The sequence below is a fragment of the Dama dama genome, chromosome 15 (assembly GCF_033118175.1).
Source record: "Dama dama isolate Ldn47 chromosome 15, ASM3311817v1, whole genome shotgun sequence".
Lineage (NCBI taxonomy): Eukaryota > Metazoa > Chordata > Mammalia > Artiodactyla > Cervidae > Dama > Dama dama.
In genome coordinates, this window is record NC_083695.1 from 33,051,033 (window position 1) to 33,065,162 (window position 14,130).

Genomic DNA, 14,130 nt, shown 5'->3' on the forward strand with positions numbered 1-14,130 from the left:
CAAAACAAAAAGCAAAAGACTCTGATTTGTAAAGTTCGTTGACTTTCATGATATAAATACTCCCACAATGACTGGTTCAGTGTGAAGTCACTGTAAGCAGAATTGGGAAGAGATGGGCACTTCTGGCTCTTATGAGTTTGTGTGAGTTGATACCAGCATCTTTGTCACACCACTGCATCTGAGATGGTCCCCCATCTACTTCTCTGCCCTCATATGGTACCTCTTGTCCCTCTCATGCTCCTCTCTCTGCATTGACCTTCTTGTGTTGTATTCCCAGTATTTCTTGTTTATGTTTATATGTTCTAATATTGATGCCCTTGCTCTTGTCTTCTTGGTCCTTCCACAGATAACTGCAAATACTGTTCACTCACTTTCTTCAGGTGTCTACTGAAACATCACTTTGGGGTCACCACCTAAGAGACAACCCCAGCCCAAGGAATTTCCTTGTCTCCACATCCTGTTTCTCCTTTGTGTTTATCAACACTTGCGTATTTACCTCATTTTCCTTTGTATGTTTCCCTAATGTTAGTATGAAAGCTCCATGTGGGCAGGGATTTTGTTTTGTCATTACCTTATTCCCATTTCTTGGCACAATTCTTGGCACATCACTGCCACTGAATAAGTGAAAGTAAACACTCTCCCAGAAATCCTCCAGGAGACCTTTGTGTATATCTCATTGACTGGAACTCTGTCACGAGGCTACCTCACTGCAAAGGAATCTAGGAAAGGAAGTATTTGATTTTCTAGACTCTGTAGTACTGGCAGTGAAGGAGAAGGAGTTGGGTCGGGCACCCAAGACAGTGTAGAACAGGTGGGCAGAGGTTTGTGTTATTCTTATTTGCTAATGACCCCCATTTTTGTTCTGTAGCCTTGATTCCTGGGCAGTTCAGCTCATGGTTCACTTAGGCTGGGGTAATTTGCTATTTTTTCATTCCAGACATCTCTCGGTGTCGGATGAGTAGGCAAACTCTGCTGGTAATCTCTACCTAGATACTGCTGGGTACCATAGCATGTATTGTCCTGTTTTCTTCCTATTGGAAATTTGTGAGTTGCTACTGACTCTTCCCTTCATCAATAAAGTCAGACAAGCCAATTTGATCTCACAAATATGTCTTGAATTCTAATTTCTATTCATGTTGTCACAGCTGTAATTCTGATTCTTGTCCCTTGCTGCCTGTGTGACTATGCAGCTGTGACTAGTCTTTGAATCAGTCACTAAGGCACAAATAAAATAAAATTACAGGGCTGAGCCTGATATTTTCCTGCTTAAACCTTTCAGTGGTCCTTCCTTTTCGCATAGGAGAAAGCCAGGGCTCTGTGATCTGGCTTCTAATACTCTCCTTACCCCTGTTTCCCACAAAGCCCTGCCCTTCAGTTCATGTCCCAGCAATAAATACCTCTTTGCTTATAGTTTCCTGCCTACTCTGTCCTTTCTTTTCTCCATGTCTTTGTTCTCCCTGTCTCTCTACCTAATTATCTTCCCCATCATCTCTTTTGGCTAATTTCTATTTATCCTTTATTCTAGTATCTTTTTCTTCCTGGAGAGGTAAAGTGCCTTTTTCCTCCCAAGTATCAATGCTTAAATTTATTATTGCAGATAGCACACAACTATTATAGGCATCTGTTTATGGGCCTTTTAAACCCTGCTAGGATGTGAGCTTCCTGAGATGCAGAAATAATATCTTACTCATCCTTGTATCTTCAGCACCCATTCCAGAGCCTGGCACATAGTAAGTGCTCAGTAAATTTTGGTTGCGTGACAAGAAAAGCAAGCTAGATTAAGTCAGAGGGAGCAGCAGACATGGTCTGGGATTGAGATGGTTGACAAAAGTCAGCCAAAGCCTTGTATATTCAGAGTAGGGAGACCAGACAAGGAAAGAAATAAGGATGGAGGCCAGGAGAAGAGGATCAGGAGATCAGAGATTTAGGAAGAGATTCTGAGCATTAAATGGCAAGAACCCATTAATGGCTGAATGCAAACAAGGGGCCAGGATGGAGAAGAGACTTGAGTGGGGTAAACATAGAATCCTGGCAATGAGGAGCCTGTTTTTGGGCCAAGAGACCTTTAGAGATTGTCTGCTAGGAGCCAGAACCTGACTCCAAGTATAGGCAGGTAGACCTGGAGGAGGTAGAGAGGAGGGTAGATTCTGCTAGGCACTCCTGACGTGCTCTGTGTATAGTATAAGTGTCACCCAGGACTGCTGGTGAGTGTCAATCCTCATAATGTTATTCAGACAAATGACAGAGGAACTTCTGTTCTCTAAGTTCAGTTGTCCCCTTCGAGGTAAGCGACTTTGAATAACATCCATGCTGAAGAAGATGTGTGAACTGAATGAACAATTCAGTAGATAGTTTTGTTTTGCGGTCATGGAGTTCAGCCGTATTTCCCTTGTGTCAGGCCTGGGTGTGAGCACCAGCTATCGTTTTTCCCATGGAGGTCAGGGGCAGAACTTTTACAACATTAATGGTAATGGGATATGTGAGGGGAGCTGCCCTGAGGAGGCGGGGGCTCTGGTTAGGACTCCGTAGATAGTCTTGGCCTGTAAAGCATTCAGCTACCAACCTTGTGTAGGTTTTTCTGACCTCTTCACGCTAGAGGATAAGCCTTTGGGAAAGGGGGATTAAGTCTTTGGATGCTGTGAACTTCTGCTTGTAGACCCCACAGCTCTATATGTCTTGTTTGCACTTGGTAAGCATTAGTTGAACTGAAATTCAAGGGTGTGTGTGCACTTGTCTGCATACATGTGGTGCTAATGGCCAAATCTCTGAGGAGATATGGCAAGGCCAGGACTCAATGTGTGACTGTTGTCTTATTAGCTGGGGTTTGATGTCATCTCCTGAAGTTTGCTCAAGCAGTTGCTGCCTCTACTTATAAAGAGAGAATTTTCCCTTTGGCTGTCTGACCTGATCTATTGTAATAAAATTACTTAATATCTTTGTTTTTTTCCTCAAGGTATTTGATGAGAGGGCAGCTAACTTTGAAAACCATTCAGGAAGGCTTGGGGCCACAGCAGAGAAGGCGGCTGCTGTTGGGACTGCTAATAAATCAACAGTGGAAGGCATTCAGGCCTCAGTGAAGACAGCCCGAGAACTCACACCCCAGGTGAGTTTCACTCCCTTTTTTATCATGTAAGTTCACACCATAGTGAGTAAAGGAGGTTAACTACAGAACAGTTTCTATACATTTTTGAACACTTATTATAAAATATCATGAAAAAACCCACATTTACCCTTAGTGCCTATAAAATCATTTTTATATTGTTTGAATTTTTTTTTTTTACAATGATATGATTAGTTTTGAAAGTAGAAGAAACTAGTAAAGTACCCCTCTCCCATGAAGAATTAGAGAAAAATTTGATAATCTTGAGTGGTTAGTTGGGTTTGATTTTAGAGTTTATGCCTTTCCGCACATCTCTTTGAGGGTATTTAAACATTTTTAGTTGTGTTTATACTTAGTTTTCTTTTTTCTTTAACTATATAACCAAGATATACCAGACTGTGAACAGAATATTGGAAGAGTAGGAACAAAAGAAAACAAATTGGACAGGAATTAAAGTTCTAGTACATGACAGACATTCTTTAAAAAAAAAATCAGTTCAATGTCACTAAATAGTGTGATGTTTGTTTTTGTTTATTTCACTTATTTACTTATTTTTCACGTATTTACTCAGCATATATTTCTTAAGTGCCTGTGATACATTAGAAATTGTCTTGGTTTTACAGATTTGTGATACTAGATTTGGTGGGAGCTTGTAGGCAGAGACAGGGGACATTTAGCATGTCCCTTCATTGTTCAGCTTTTATCCATGTGGCATGTTAACAAGTTAGAGTCTCTTGAAAAATCATACTTGTCTAGCTTTTTAAAAAAACATGTCTGTAAAACATGAGTGTATCTAACTTTCCTGAAAAAGTCCCATAAAACATGAAGAATAAAATATAGAATTTCTGTATAAAACTGAGATTCCTAAAAAACAGAAACACAGCAGTAGGCTTAACACACCAACTACAGAAAGAACCAGGACTTTGGAGACAGATCTGGACTTGAATCCTTTCCTCATGTGTAAAATGGAGGTAACTCTTTCCTAGTGGATTACTTTGAAAATTAAGATGTTTCTATGTTATACAGCCTATCAAATACTCAGCAAATGTTAGTTCCTTCCCCTAGACCTGTAACTGACTAGCTAAGAGCTCTTGAGCAAGTGACTTCAATTTTCTGTATCTTGGTTTTTGCAGCTGTGAAGTGGAGAAATTACTATCCTGTCTCTCTCTCACAGGCCTGTTGTGAGGATTCAGCCTAATAACAGATGTGAAAGTACCTTGTTAACTATAGACAGTTGTTTTTAGTAAATATTCATAAATCTGTTATAAGTAATCGGTATCTTTCTTAATGATGCTTTTTAAGATGCAAGGACATGGAGGGCTTAAGTATTTGTCTGTTTTGTGTATGTTTGGAAGTATCTCCAAACACTCCTTTACTTTGTTACTTTATTAGCTTCTTAAAATCAGGCTGTGACTGTAAAACCTTTTCCAAGGGCCCATTCTGGGGGGCTGTTTTTCAGACCAAAACTAAAGTGTTTGGCCTTAAAGGAGACTTGCCGACTTCTGGCCTTACAGTGCCACCTGCAGGTGAAGAGGGGGAGGCTTCTGTCAAGGCTCAGGTTTGAGTGTGAAGGTGCTCTTGGCGTTTCAAGGTTGTCTGTCATTCCCAGGTGGTCTCAGCCGCTCGCATCTTACTTAGGAATCCTGGAAATCAAGCTGCTTATGAACATTTTGAGACCATGAAGAACCAGTGGATCGATAATGTTGAAAAAATGACAGGTAGAGTTGTGTGCAAAATTCTTGCTGTCTAATCCATGAGAGACAAGCTCTGAGAAACTCAAGCAGGACTGGTTATGTTACTGAGCTGCAATTGGATAAAGGTTCTGTCATGTGCCTGACAGTGTACTTGGCCTTGATTACAGCCTCTGAGCAGCAGCGGCTTCTCATTCAAGCCCTGCAACTTTGTCCAAAGAGAGACTCTTTGAGCCTCTTTGATTTTAATGCCGCCCTCCCAGTGTGATGTTTATTGTTACAGCTCCTATCTTCTCTGAATAGTGTCTTTTCTCTGTCTGAGCCAGGGTTTGGTTTCAGAGGCTGAGAGGCAGTGTTTGTGGATACAGTAAGTGTCCCTGTCATTTTCAACGGGTTCACATTTCAAGGAACCACAATAGCTACCATTTAATACAACTTGTCTCAGAATTTCCTCCAACTTATCAACTACGTAGTTTTTTTTTTTTTTTTTAAAGGAGAAACCAACAACCAACAGACCTGTGTCTGTGCAGTTGAAGTGGCATCTCTGAATCTTCATTCTCTGTGGAGGGAGGGATGGGAGAGGAAGAGATGAGGGAGGTAGGCGCTTCAGCTTCCCTGCACAACCTGCTGGGACAGGGGTCCTTAGCAGCCAGTGATGAAAGTGGAGCTCCTTGGGCATCTGAAGACAGGTAACAGAAACAAGAAACAGGCTGTTAAGGTTACCGGAATCCACCGCGTGGCTCATCTTGGGCACTACAAGCTGCCAACAAGCAACAGATGGCTGGGGAGTGAGACGGAAGGAGAAAACATTCTTAAGAGATAATGTGGTGCTGATGTGGTGAAGGTTTCAGACACAATCCTGGTTTCCTCCTCATGTGAAAGCGTTACTGGGTGTCTGTGGTAGATATAAGAAGGCTGGGACCACGGCTGGTAAAAAGGCTGTGAATCTGTTTGGCCTCCTGGGCTACATTCTCACTCCTCACCCGCTACCCACCCTCCAGTGGTGCTTTTGATTGTGTAAGAAGGATTTTGAGCTGAAGGCAAGAATTATGAGTGTTGTACTTTCACATGAATGGGCATCAGGGTTTTGGAGTATCTATTCTTCTAAAATAGAAACTAAACTCCATTTCTATTCTCCGGACAGGGCTGGTGGACGAAGCCATTGACACTAAATCTCTGTTGGATGCTTCTGAAGAAGCAATTAAAAAAGACCTGGACAAGTGTAAAGTTGCCATGGCCAACATTCAGCCTCAGATGCTGGTCGCTGGGGCAACCAGCATTGCTCGTCGGGCCAACCGGATCCTGCTGGTGGCTAAGAGGGAGGTGGAGAACTCTGAGGATCCCAAATTCCGTGAGGCCGTGAAAGCTGCCTCTGATGAATTGAGCAAAACCATCTCCCCAATGGTGGTGGATGCAAAGGCCGTGGCAGGAAACATTTCTGACCCTGGTAAGCAATGCATGGTGTGGTTCACCTAACCTGAGAGGTTAATTCAGGCAGCTGACAGGGAGGGAAGAGAAGATGCACCCCACAACCCCCACATACAAAGTCTTGAAGGAAAAACTAGAGTGTGCTAGTTTGAGTATGCTAGATTAATCTTTTTCTATTCAAAATATATTGGACAGAATATTTCCTGCAGTGTTGGCAGGGTTATCGTAAGTTAGTTTCTCTGGAGCAACTTCTCTGTACTTTCTTCATGCAGTCTGACTAAATAGCTCCCTGTCCTGTTGAATCATTATTTTGGAAATTTCTCAAAAGATGCATAATAATCAATTTATCAACCACTTAACTTATGTCACTTGCATAACTTCTGCTTTTCTTAAAATGCTTTTTCTCTAGACACCATTCTTTATTTCTGTCAAATTTGGAGGACCTGAGTTGACCTGTGGGTCTCCTAGGTGATTATCTTGATCCTACACCAAAGAATTTGGGTTTTCTTTAGCTGAATTTTGATCATGTTTTCATTGCTGCTGAAGATGTTTCACTCCTTTCTGGTAGGAAACATCTGAATTCCTTCCTTCTGTGAACCTCCAGTGATTCTAGCCTCGTCTCTGAGTAGGATCCACTCAGTGTGAGAGAGTGGGAAGAAGGGGCTGCCCTCTTCATCCCCAGCCCAGGCAAAGTCTACCTAGTTTTCTCAACCCACCATCACTAAAGACTTGCTCAGTTTCCTAATTAGAGTTTCTAATAGTTTGAGTGGCTTCCCAGGTGACTCAGTGGTAAAGGATCTGCCTGCCAATACAGGAGACATGGGTTCAGTCCCTGGGTTGGGAAGATCCCCTGGAGAAGGGAATGGCAAACCGCCTCAGTATTCTTGCCTGGGAAATCCCATGGACACAGGAGCCTGGAACGCTACCATCCACAGGGTTGCAAAAAAGTTGGACACAACTTAGTGACTAAACAACAACAATAGTTTGAGTAAATTCTTTAATTCTAGGTGACAGGATACAGTAGCAGCAGCTCATTGTAGGGGTTAATATGCTGAATGCCAAGTGGAGTAGGTAGGGAGAAAGGTGAGAAGTACCCCAGGGAAAGTCTGCCCCATCTGAAAGTGACATCTCCCCTGTTCTGAGTGGGGCATGCTTATCTCTTGACTGCTTTATCATGAGAGGGGATGAGCACCACCTGATCCCAAAGTGTTCCTGCCCAGGAATGTCCCGAGTGCTTGTCAGCTGTCCAGGCAAGAAGGTCCCCTGAGCACTACAGGGAACGGCTGGTTTGTGCTGCTTCTGACTCTTTGCAGGACTCAGGGCATCTGCCTTGCTCTTACCTCCCTTCCCTTTCAGTCACTGCCTGTACCACTTACTGGCAGCTTCACACCCAGCTTTTGTTACTGGAAACCAGTTCTGCTGGACAGACAGTGCTCCAGGGTACTGACCTACCCAACTGAAAGTGAGGGTGTCTGTGTTTAGGACTGCAAAAGAGCTTCCTGGACTCAGGATACCGGATCCTAGGAGCTGTGGCCAAGGTCAGAGAAGCCTTCCAACCTCAGGAGCCTGACTTCCCACCTCCTCCACCAGACCTTGAACAGCTCCGAGTAAGTAAACCCAGATACAAGGGGAGAACTGAGCAGCAGGGTGTTGGGACTGCAGTGGCAGAGAGGTAGTCTGCTCTGGAGCCTCTGTAACCAGGTAGCTTTGTTTTATTTCACTTGAATCTCAGTCAGAGGCACAACTCAGCTTTCATTTTTGAATCTAGGGGAGTCCTAACCCAGTGCTTATGCATTGGGTGTGCTGGGTAAGTGGAGAGTCGGTGGTGTTGGTCTGCTTTGATGGGGAGTGACTGGAGCAGAGGAACTGGCTATGGTCAGTGTGAATGTGACGAGTGATGAGTTAGTGGGGTAGGCTGGTAAGGAGTGGGAAAATAGCCATATTGGAAATAGCTTGTCCTTAGGAATAGCTTATCAAGGCAATAATTTTATTTAATGTCCTGATTTACTTACCTGTATTTAATGTCCCAAATTTGCTTTCCCATGTTTAAGTTTCTAAGTTTGTTGAGGACAAATTTGGGTGATTGTGCCCATAGCTAATGACCAGTGCTTCCCTAGCCACCAACACTTCTTTTTTGATATGATTTGATTCTTTCCATTTGGTGGACTGTGGGTGGGTGGTTAGAGTCAGGAGATGGCTGTTCTGGGGAATGGATTCTTACGGGATTAATAAGAGTCCTGACATTTGGAATCAAGAACTTAGAAGTCATTTGGTCTAGACACCCCTCATTGGTAAACGAGGAACCCGAGGCCCTGGGGAGAAGTTCCACGCTTATGCAGCTGCCCCTCAACTCTGGTCCGAAGTTAAGACCAGAACTTAGATCTTCTTTGAGGATCTTTGGCTTGGTATTACCATGCATGCCTCCCTGGGATATGTCCAAAACAGTAGCTGCTAGTTTTTTGTGAAGAGAAAAGGAAGAAAATATGCTTCTGTTGAGATTGAAGCAGGTGGTCCTTGTGCTCAGTGTGGATGATTGTGAATGTGGGTGACTTTTCTGGGGATGCTATTTTTAATTAAAAAAAAAAACAAACTTGCTCATTTTTAATTGAGGAATAATTGCTTTACAATATTGTTTTGGTTTCTGCCATACATCACCATGAATCAGCCGTAGGTGTACATATATCCCCTCCCTCTTGAACCTCCTTCCTATCTCCTGCCCCCTCCCGCCCCTCTAGGTTGTCACAGAGCCCCGGTTTCCGCTCCCTGAGTCTTCCAGCACATTCCCACTGGCTATCTCTTTTACGTATGGCAGTGTATACATTTCCATGCAACTCTCTCCATTCATCCCATGTCCACACATCCCGACCTTCCCATGTCCACAAGTCTGTTCTCTATGTCTGCATCTCCACTGCTGCCTTGCAAAGAGGTTCATCATTACCATCTTCCTAGATTCCATATATATGTGTTCATATATGATATTTGTTTTTCTCTTTCTGATTTACTTCACTCTGTATGATAATGCTCTAGGTTCATCCACCTCATTAGAACTGACTCAAACGTGTTCCTTTTTATGGCTGAGTAATATTCCATTGTATATGTACCACAGCTTCTTTATCCATTCATCTGTCGATGGACACCTAAGTTGCTTCTATGTCCCAGCTATTGTAAATAGTGCTGCAGTGAACACTGGGGTACATGTGTCTTTTTCAATTATGGTTTTCTTAGAGTATATGCTGGGGATGGTTTTTAGAGGAAAGGAAAGAATTCTAGTGGGGTGGTTCCTAGGACTTTACTTATAACCTAGCAATTCTTTCTTAGCTGACAGATGAGCTTGCTCCTCCCAAACCACCTCTGCCTGAGGGTGAGGTCCCTCCACCCAGGCCCCCACCACCAGAGGAGAAGGATGAAGAATTCCCTGAGCAGAAAGCCGGGGAGGTGATTAACCAGCCAATGATGATGGCTGCCAGGCAGCTCCACGATGAAGCTCGCAAGTGGTCCAGCAAGGTAAGTAATGAAGCTCTTCTTATTGAGAAAGGATGAGGAGCCAGACACACAGTCCAGGAAGAGTCTTCCTGGAAAATCATCCTTTCTCTGCTTTGGTTCGTGTTGTTGCCAGTAGCTGGATCCTCTTCTTTCTTGTGATTTAGTGAGATGTTTTTGGTACTTGATGGTTTCTCCTTCTAGCAGCTCAAGTGAGAGCTAGGACACCTGTGGCTTCCTTTCCTCTGTCCTCTGGAGTATCAGCTCCCCTGATGGTGGACATTTAGTCTCTAAGAAATTTCTCTTCTTTCTTGGGGTCACTGAATGTTGTTAGATGCTCTCTTGGTAATTATCCACACTCCAAACATGGCACAGTCTTCTGTGGGCTCTGCTCTAGCTATATGAAATATTTTCATTTTCCTTCTCTTTTCTCATAGAATCAGATATTTGGTATCGTAAAAGCTTTGTCCTTTGTCCTTTTATCAGAATCATCTTACCCTTCAATTCAAGACAGCTTCAGGCTAACTCCCAACAGATCTGGAAGTGCAAATGTTCATGTGGTTGGTGAAAATTTGGATGCTATAGCAGTCACGCCTCGTGAATAACTTTTGCCTGCGTGCGTGTGCATGCTCGGTTGTGTCTGACTCTTTGCAGTCCCATGGACTGTAGCTTTCCAGGCTCCTCTGCCCATTCAATTTTCCAGGCGAGAACACTAGAGTGGGCTGCTATTTTCTCTTCCAGGGGATCTTTTCCACCCGGGGATCTTTTCCACCCAGGAATCAAGCCTGTGTCTCTTGTGTCTCCTGTGTTGGCAGGTGGATTCTTTACCACTGAGTCACTTGGGAAGCCCCTATTTGGCTCTAAATGATGAAAAGTGAGTGGTAGCCTTTCTAGATAAGAGGCAGATTTATTTGTTAGTTTTAAGTCAGTTGTGTTTCTACTATGACCCTACATCTTTATTCCCAACATCTATTTTCCTTTTTCTTTTTATGCTCTCTGTCATCTCAAGCTCTTGTATTGAATATAGTTCCCAAGGGACCTCCCGCACATCCAGTTGATCTTGAGTTTTTTTCAGGCTGGGAATTTGACCTTGGTTTTTTTAACTCTGTATTTTTCTGAACTGTTAGCTGTGAGTCCAGGTTCACAGAAGGAATGGTGACCTTGCTGGTATAGGACCTGACCTGTGGACTTTTACAATCATGTCTCTCCAACTGGGGCATGCATACCCCTGGGACCGTTAGCAGAGTCCCAGTGCATGTGGGGAGTGGAGTGGGGGTGACAGTGAAGGTTGGTTTTACTTAGAGATTTTAAAGAAAATTTATTTATTTATTTGGCCATGCCTCATGGCCTGTGAGCTCTTAGTTCCCTGAACAGGGATCGAACCCAGTCCCCAACAGTGAAAGTGCTGGGAATTTCCTAAAGAAAATTTAAATTTCATTACAATAAACCCAGATACATTGTGCAGAGGAACACAAAGTATACATGAATTGTAAAGATAAACATAAAACTTGAGGGGTGGACAGCATTGGCCTAGATGTTTATCCTACTCTGCCATTTGTCACCAGAAATCCTTAAATCTGACTGCATCTGGTGGTTTGCCTCTGGGGGTTGCTGACTCCAAGCTGTGTGAAGTCAGTAGTTACTTGAACCATGTGTGTTTAGGGAGGTGGGGAGTGGGATGTGTTTGTGTTTCTATCAGTCTATCTTTGTACACTTTGGGACTCTGAACCCCACCCAGAAGGAGTGGGCTGGCCTTACCTTTAAGGAATGGGGATGAGTCCTGGTTGAGACAGTTTAGGTGAAAGGATTTAAAAGGTACCTCCACCACTTGTTCGCCCTGAGTCCTCCAAGTTAATAGTCAGCTTTTGGAGGCAGGCTTCCTGTGTGGATTAAGATTTTTAGGAGTTGTAGCAACCTTAAATAAAATTTGACACAAACTCTTACTTTCTCTTGGTTAGAGATGTTTGTAATCTGAGATTACATACCCTGAGATGTTTGATATAAAGAACCAGTGTTTGCCATTCTTTATTATTATTTTTTTTTTTTTTGCCATTCTTTATTTCAGTGGTTTGACTTCATTGAGGGCAGTTCCTTTCATTTTCTTTCCCCCTCAACCTATTCTTAGCATCTGATCTCCCTGCTCCTCCCTGGGCTTTCAGAATCACATCCCTGGTATTAAATTAATTGTCTCCCCCAAAACACACAGGTCCCATTCTCTCATGGGCATCAACTTAGAGCTCCTCTGAACTCAGCCTTGATCAGTTGACAGGTTCATGCCTTAATTATCTGTGAACTGTGTAAACTGAGTTTGGGCTGATGCAATTGGAGAAATTTAGGTTGTACCCAAAGAATAGCTTTCTGAGGCAGTACTAGTGATAGATGCAGAGTGAGATTGTGAAGCATTGTGTCTGAGGACCTCAGACAGGGAGAACTGCTCTGAAGTACGTTTTCCCTAAGGTGGATGCTGGATGAGGTGTCTTCTCGAGGCTCCTTCTAGCTAGGTGATCGTGGGGTATTTGATAAGCCCTCTTCACTCAGCGTTGTGTTTTCCTTTCCTCTTTCCTGATTTGATATCTGTTGCTTCCAGTTTATCATTTTAGATTCTGGGACTCTTAACCCCAAAAGGAAAAAAAAAATTGTGTCTGGCAGCTGCAGAGCTGACCCAAGATACCTCCTGTGTCCAGGAAACTGTAGAACAGTGTTCACATGAGTCAGCAGGTTTTTTACTTTTTTCTGTTCAAAGCAGCTTGTGTGGCTGCATTTACTTTTCCCCTCTGAATTCCTTTTAAAGTTAATAAGCTACTATTGATTGTTCGTTCGGCTTCTCAAAAATCTTCTGACCCAAGAATTACTCTTTGGTAGTAAGTGTATTAAAAAGGAATGCCAGTTTCTTTCTTTGTATAAATATGTCTCTGGAAACCTTTGCTACTGGAGTAAGCAAGCCTCTTTCCCTTGCTATGAGCAGATTGGTGCTGGAGGCTGAGAATTCCCTTTCTGCGGAGCTTGGCTCATCTGACTCCTGGAGGGAATCCATTTTCTTTCCCATCCTAGGCCAGCTTGGGTTACTAAACCAGCTGAAGCTCAGTTTCCCAAGCCCTACTGCTCTTACTAACACTGTCCCTGTTTCTCATCCTTCCTGCCATCGACCAAGCCGGGTAACCCAGCCGCTAAGGTGGGTATAAGTGTTGTAGCTGAGGCAGAGGCGGCTGATGCTGTTGGGTTCCCTGTCCCCCCTGACATGGAAGACGATTACGAACCTGAGCTGCTGTTAATGCCATCCAATCAGCCGGTCAACCAGCCCATTCTGGCCGCGGCTCAGTCATTGCATCGGGAAGCTACCAAGTGGTCTAGTAAGGTACTGATGAGCGCCCCCCAGTGGGGCTGCTCTTTATGCATCCGGCCATGTGCAGCCTTGACACATTGCATCACTCATGATCTGTGCGGGTCCTGTGAGTCTGGGCCGGGTGGGCGTCTGTCTGTTTGCACCTTGTTGTTAGGACTGGCTTCACAAGTTTCATAGGTCTGCTAATGCCAGATTAATTGGATTGCATTCATGTTTGGGGGTTAGAGAGAGATGGGGTCACTTTTTGAAAGGAATCCTTTTCTTACTGACCTTGTGGCGGACATCGAAACCTTAAACCCCTTGGGAAGCTGTGGATGCGTCTCTCAATGACTTTCAGGTCAGGAACCACTGTAGACCATTAAGAGGTCATCCGGCCTGATCATTGGGCTTTGCCTGCCCCCCACCCCCAGCTCCTCTCCGCTGACCTCTCACTGATGGCTCTGGCAGAGTTGATCAGGGTGAGAAGCAGCTTTACATGGCAGGGTTTCTGGGGAGGACTGCTTGCTGTCCTGCACTTGGCTGTGTGGCAGATGCTGGCCTTAATGGGTACCCACAGGGAAGGGAGCTTCACTGACTGCTTGATCAGGGGTTTCAGTGGGCCAGGGTGTGGGAGTGGGGAAGAGAGAGGGCTCAAGGCTGCAGGACAGGAACCAAAAGAGCTCTGGCCTTAGGGAGTAGAGGATGGGGATCATTAGATTTTCCCCTTTGAAGGTGGCATGTTGCAAGAAGGTTTTGAGGAGTGATGGGTGATAAATAAATAACCCTGGCACAACACTATCCTCTAACCAAGGTCATGAAATCCTGGAATGATCCCAGGTCTGCAGTGGAAGAGGTGGGCCTAGCCAACCTTGTCTAACATACTCCTATTCTCATGAGTTCTTCCCGTAACTGTTTTCTCTCTGGCCTCAATTACTGCCCGGGATGTTACACACCCTCTTGTGTAAATGGTCGGCCACTTCATGGTGCCTGTGGATGCCTCTCACAGAGCACCCTGCCGTGGCATGGTTTGTGTATGCCTCACTGCATTGTCTAGAAACTGAAAAGCATGAGGGGAAAAATGCATAGGGCCTGGCCTTTTAGGTAGTTTT

At 44.1% G+C, this 14,130-nt stretch overlaps 1 protein-coding gene across 2 annotated transcripts in view; it reads left to right on the forward strand.

Annotated features, from left to right (window-relative positions):
- VCL (vinculin) overlaps positions 1-14,130 on the forward strand; it is a 104,929-nt gene that overhangs the window by 84,832 nt on the left and 5,967 nt on the right. Inside the window, exons 14-19 of one of the 2 annotated variants that reach the window (XM_061161875.1) lie at positions 2,954-3,103; positions 4,710-4,818; positions 5,936-6,238; positions 7,702-7,826; positions 9,538-9,723; positions 12,851-13,054. In XM_061161875.1, the coding sequence (XP_061017858.1) occupies positions 2,954-3,103; positions 4,710-4,818; positions 5,936-6,238; positions 7,702-7,826; positions 9,538-9,723; positions 12,851-13,054 (1,077 nt within the window). The remainder of the gene's footprint in view (positions 1-2,953; positions 3,104-4,709; positions 4,819-5,935; positions 6,239-7,701; positions 7,827-9,537; positions 9,724-12,850; positions 13,055-14,130) is intronic. The other variant, XM_061161876.1, reaches the window with a different exon arrangement.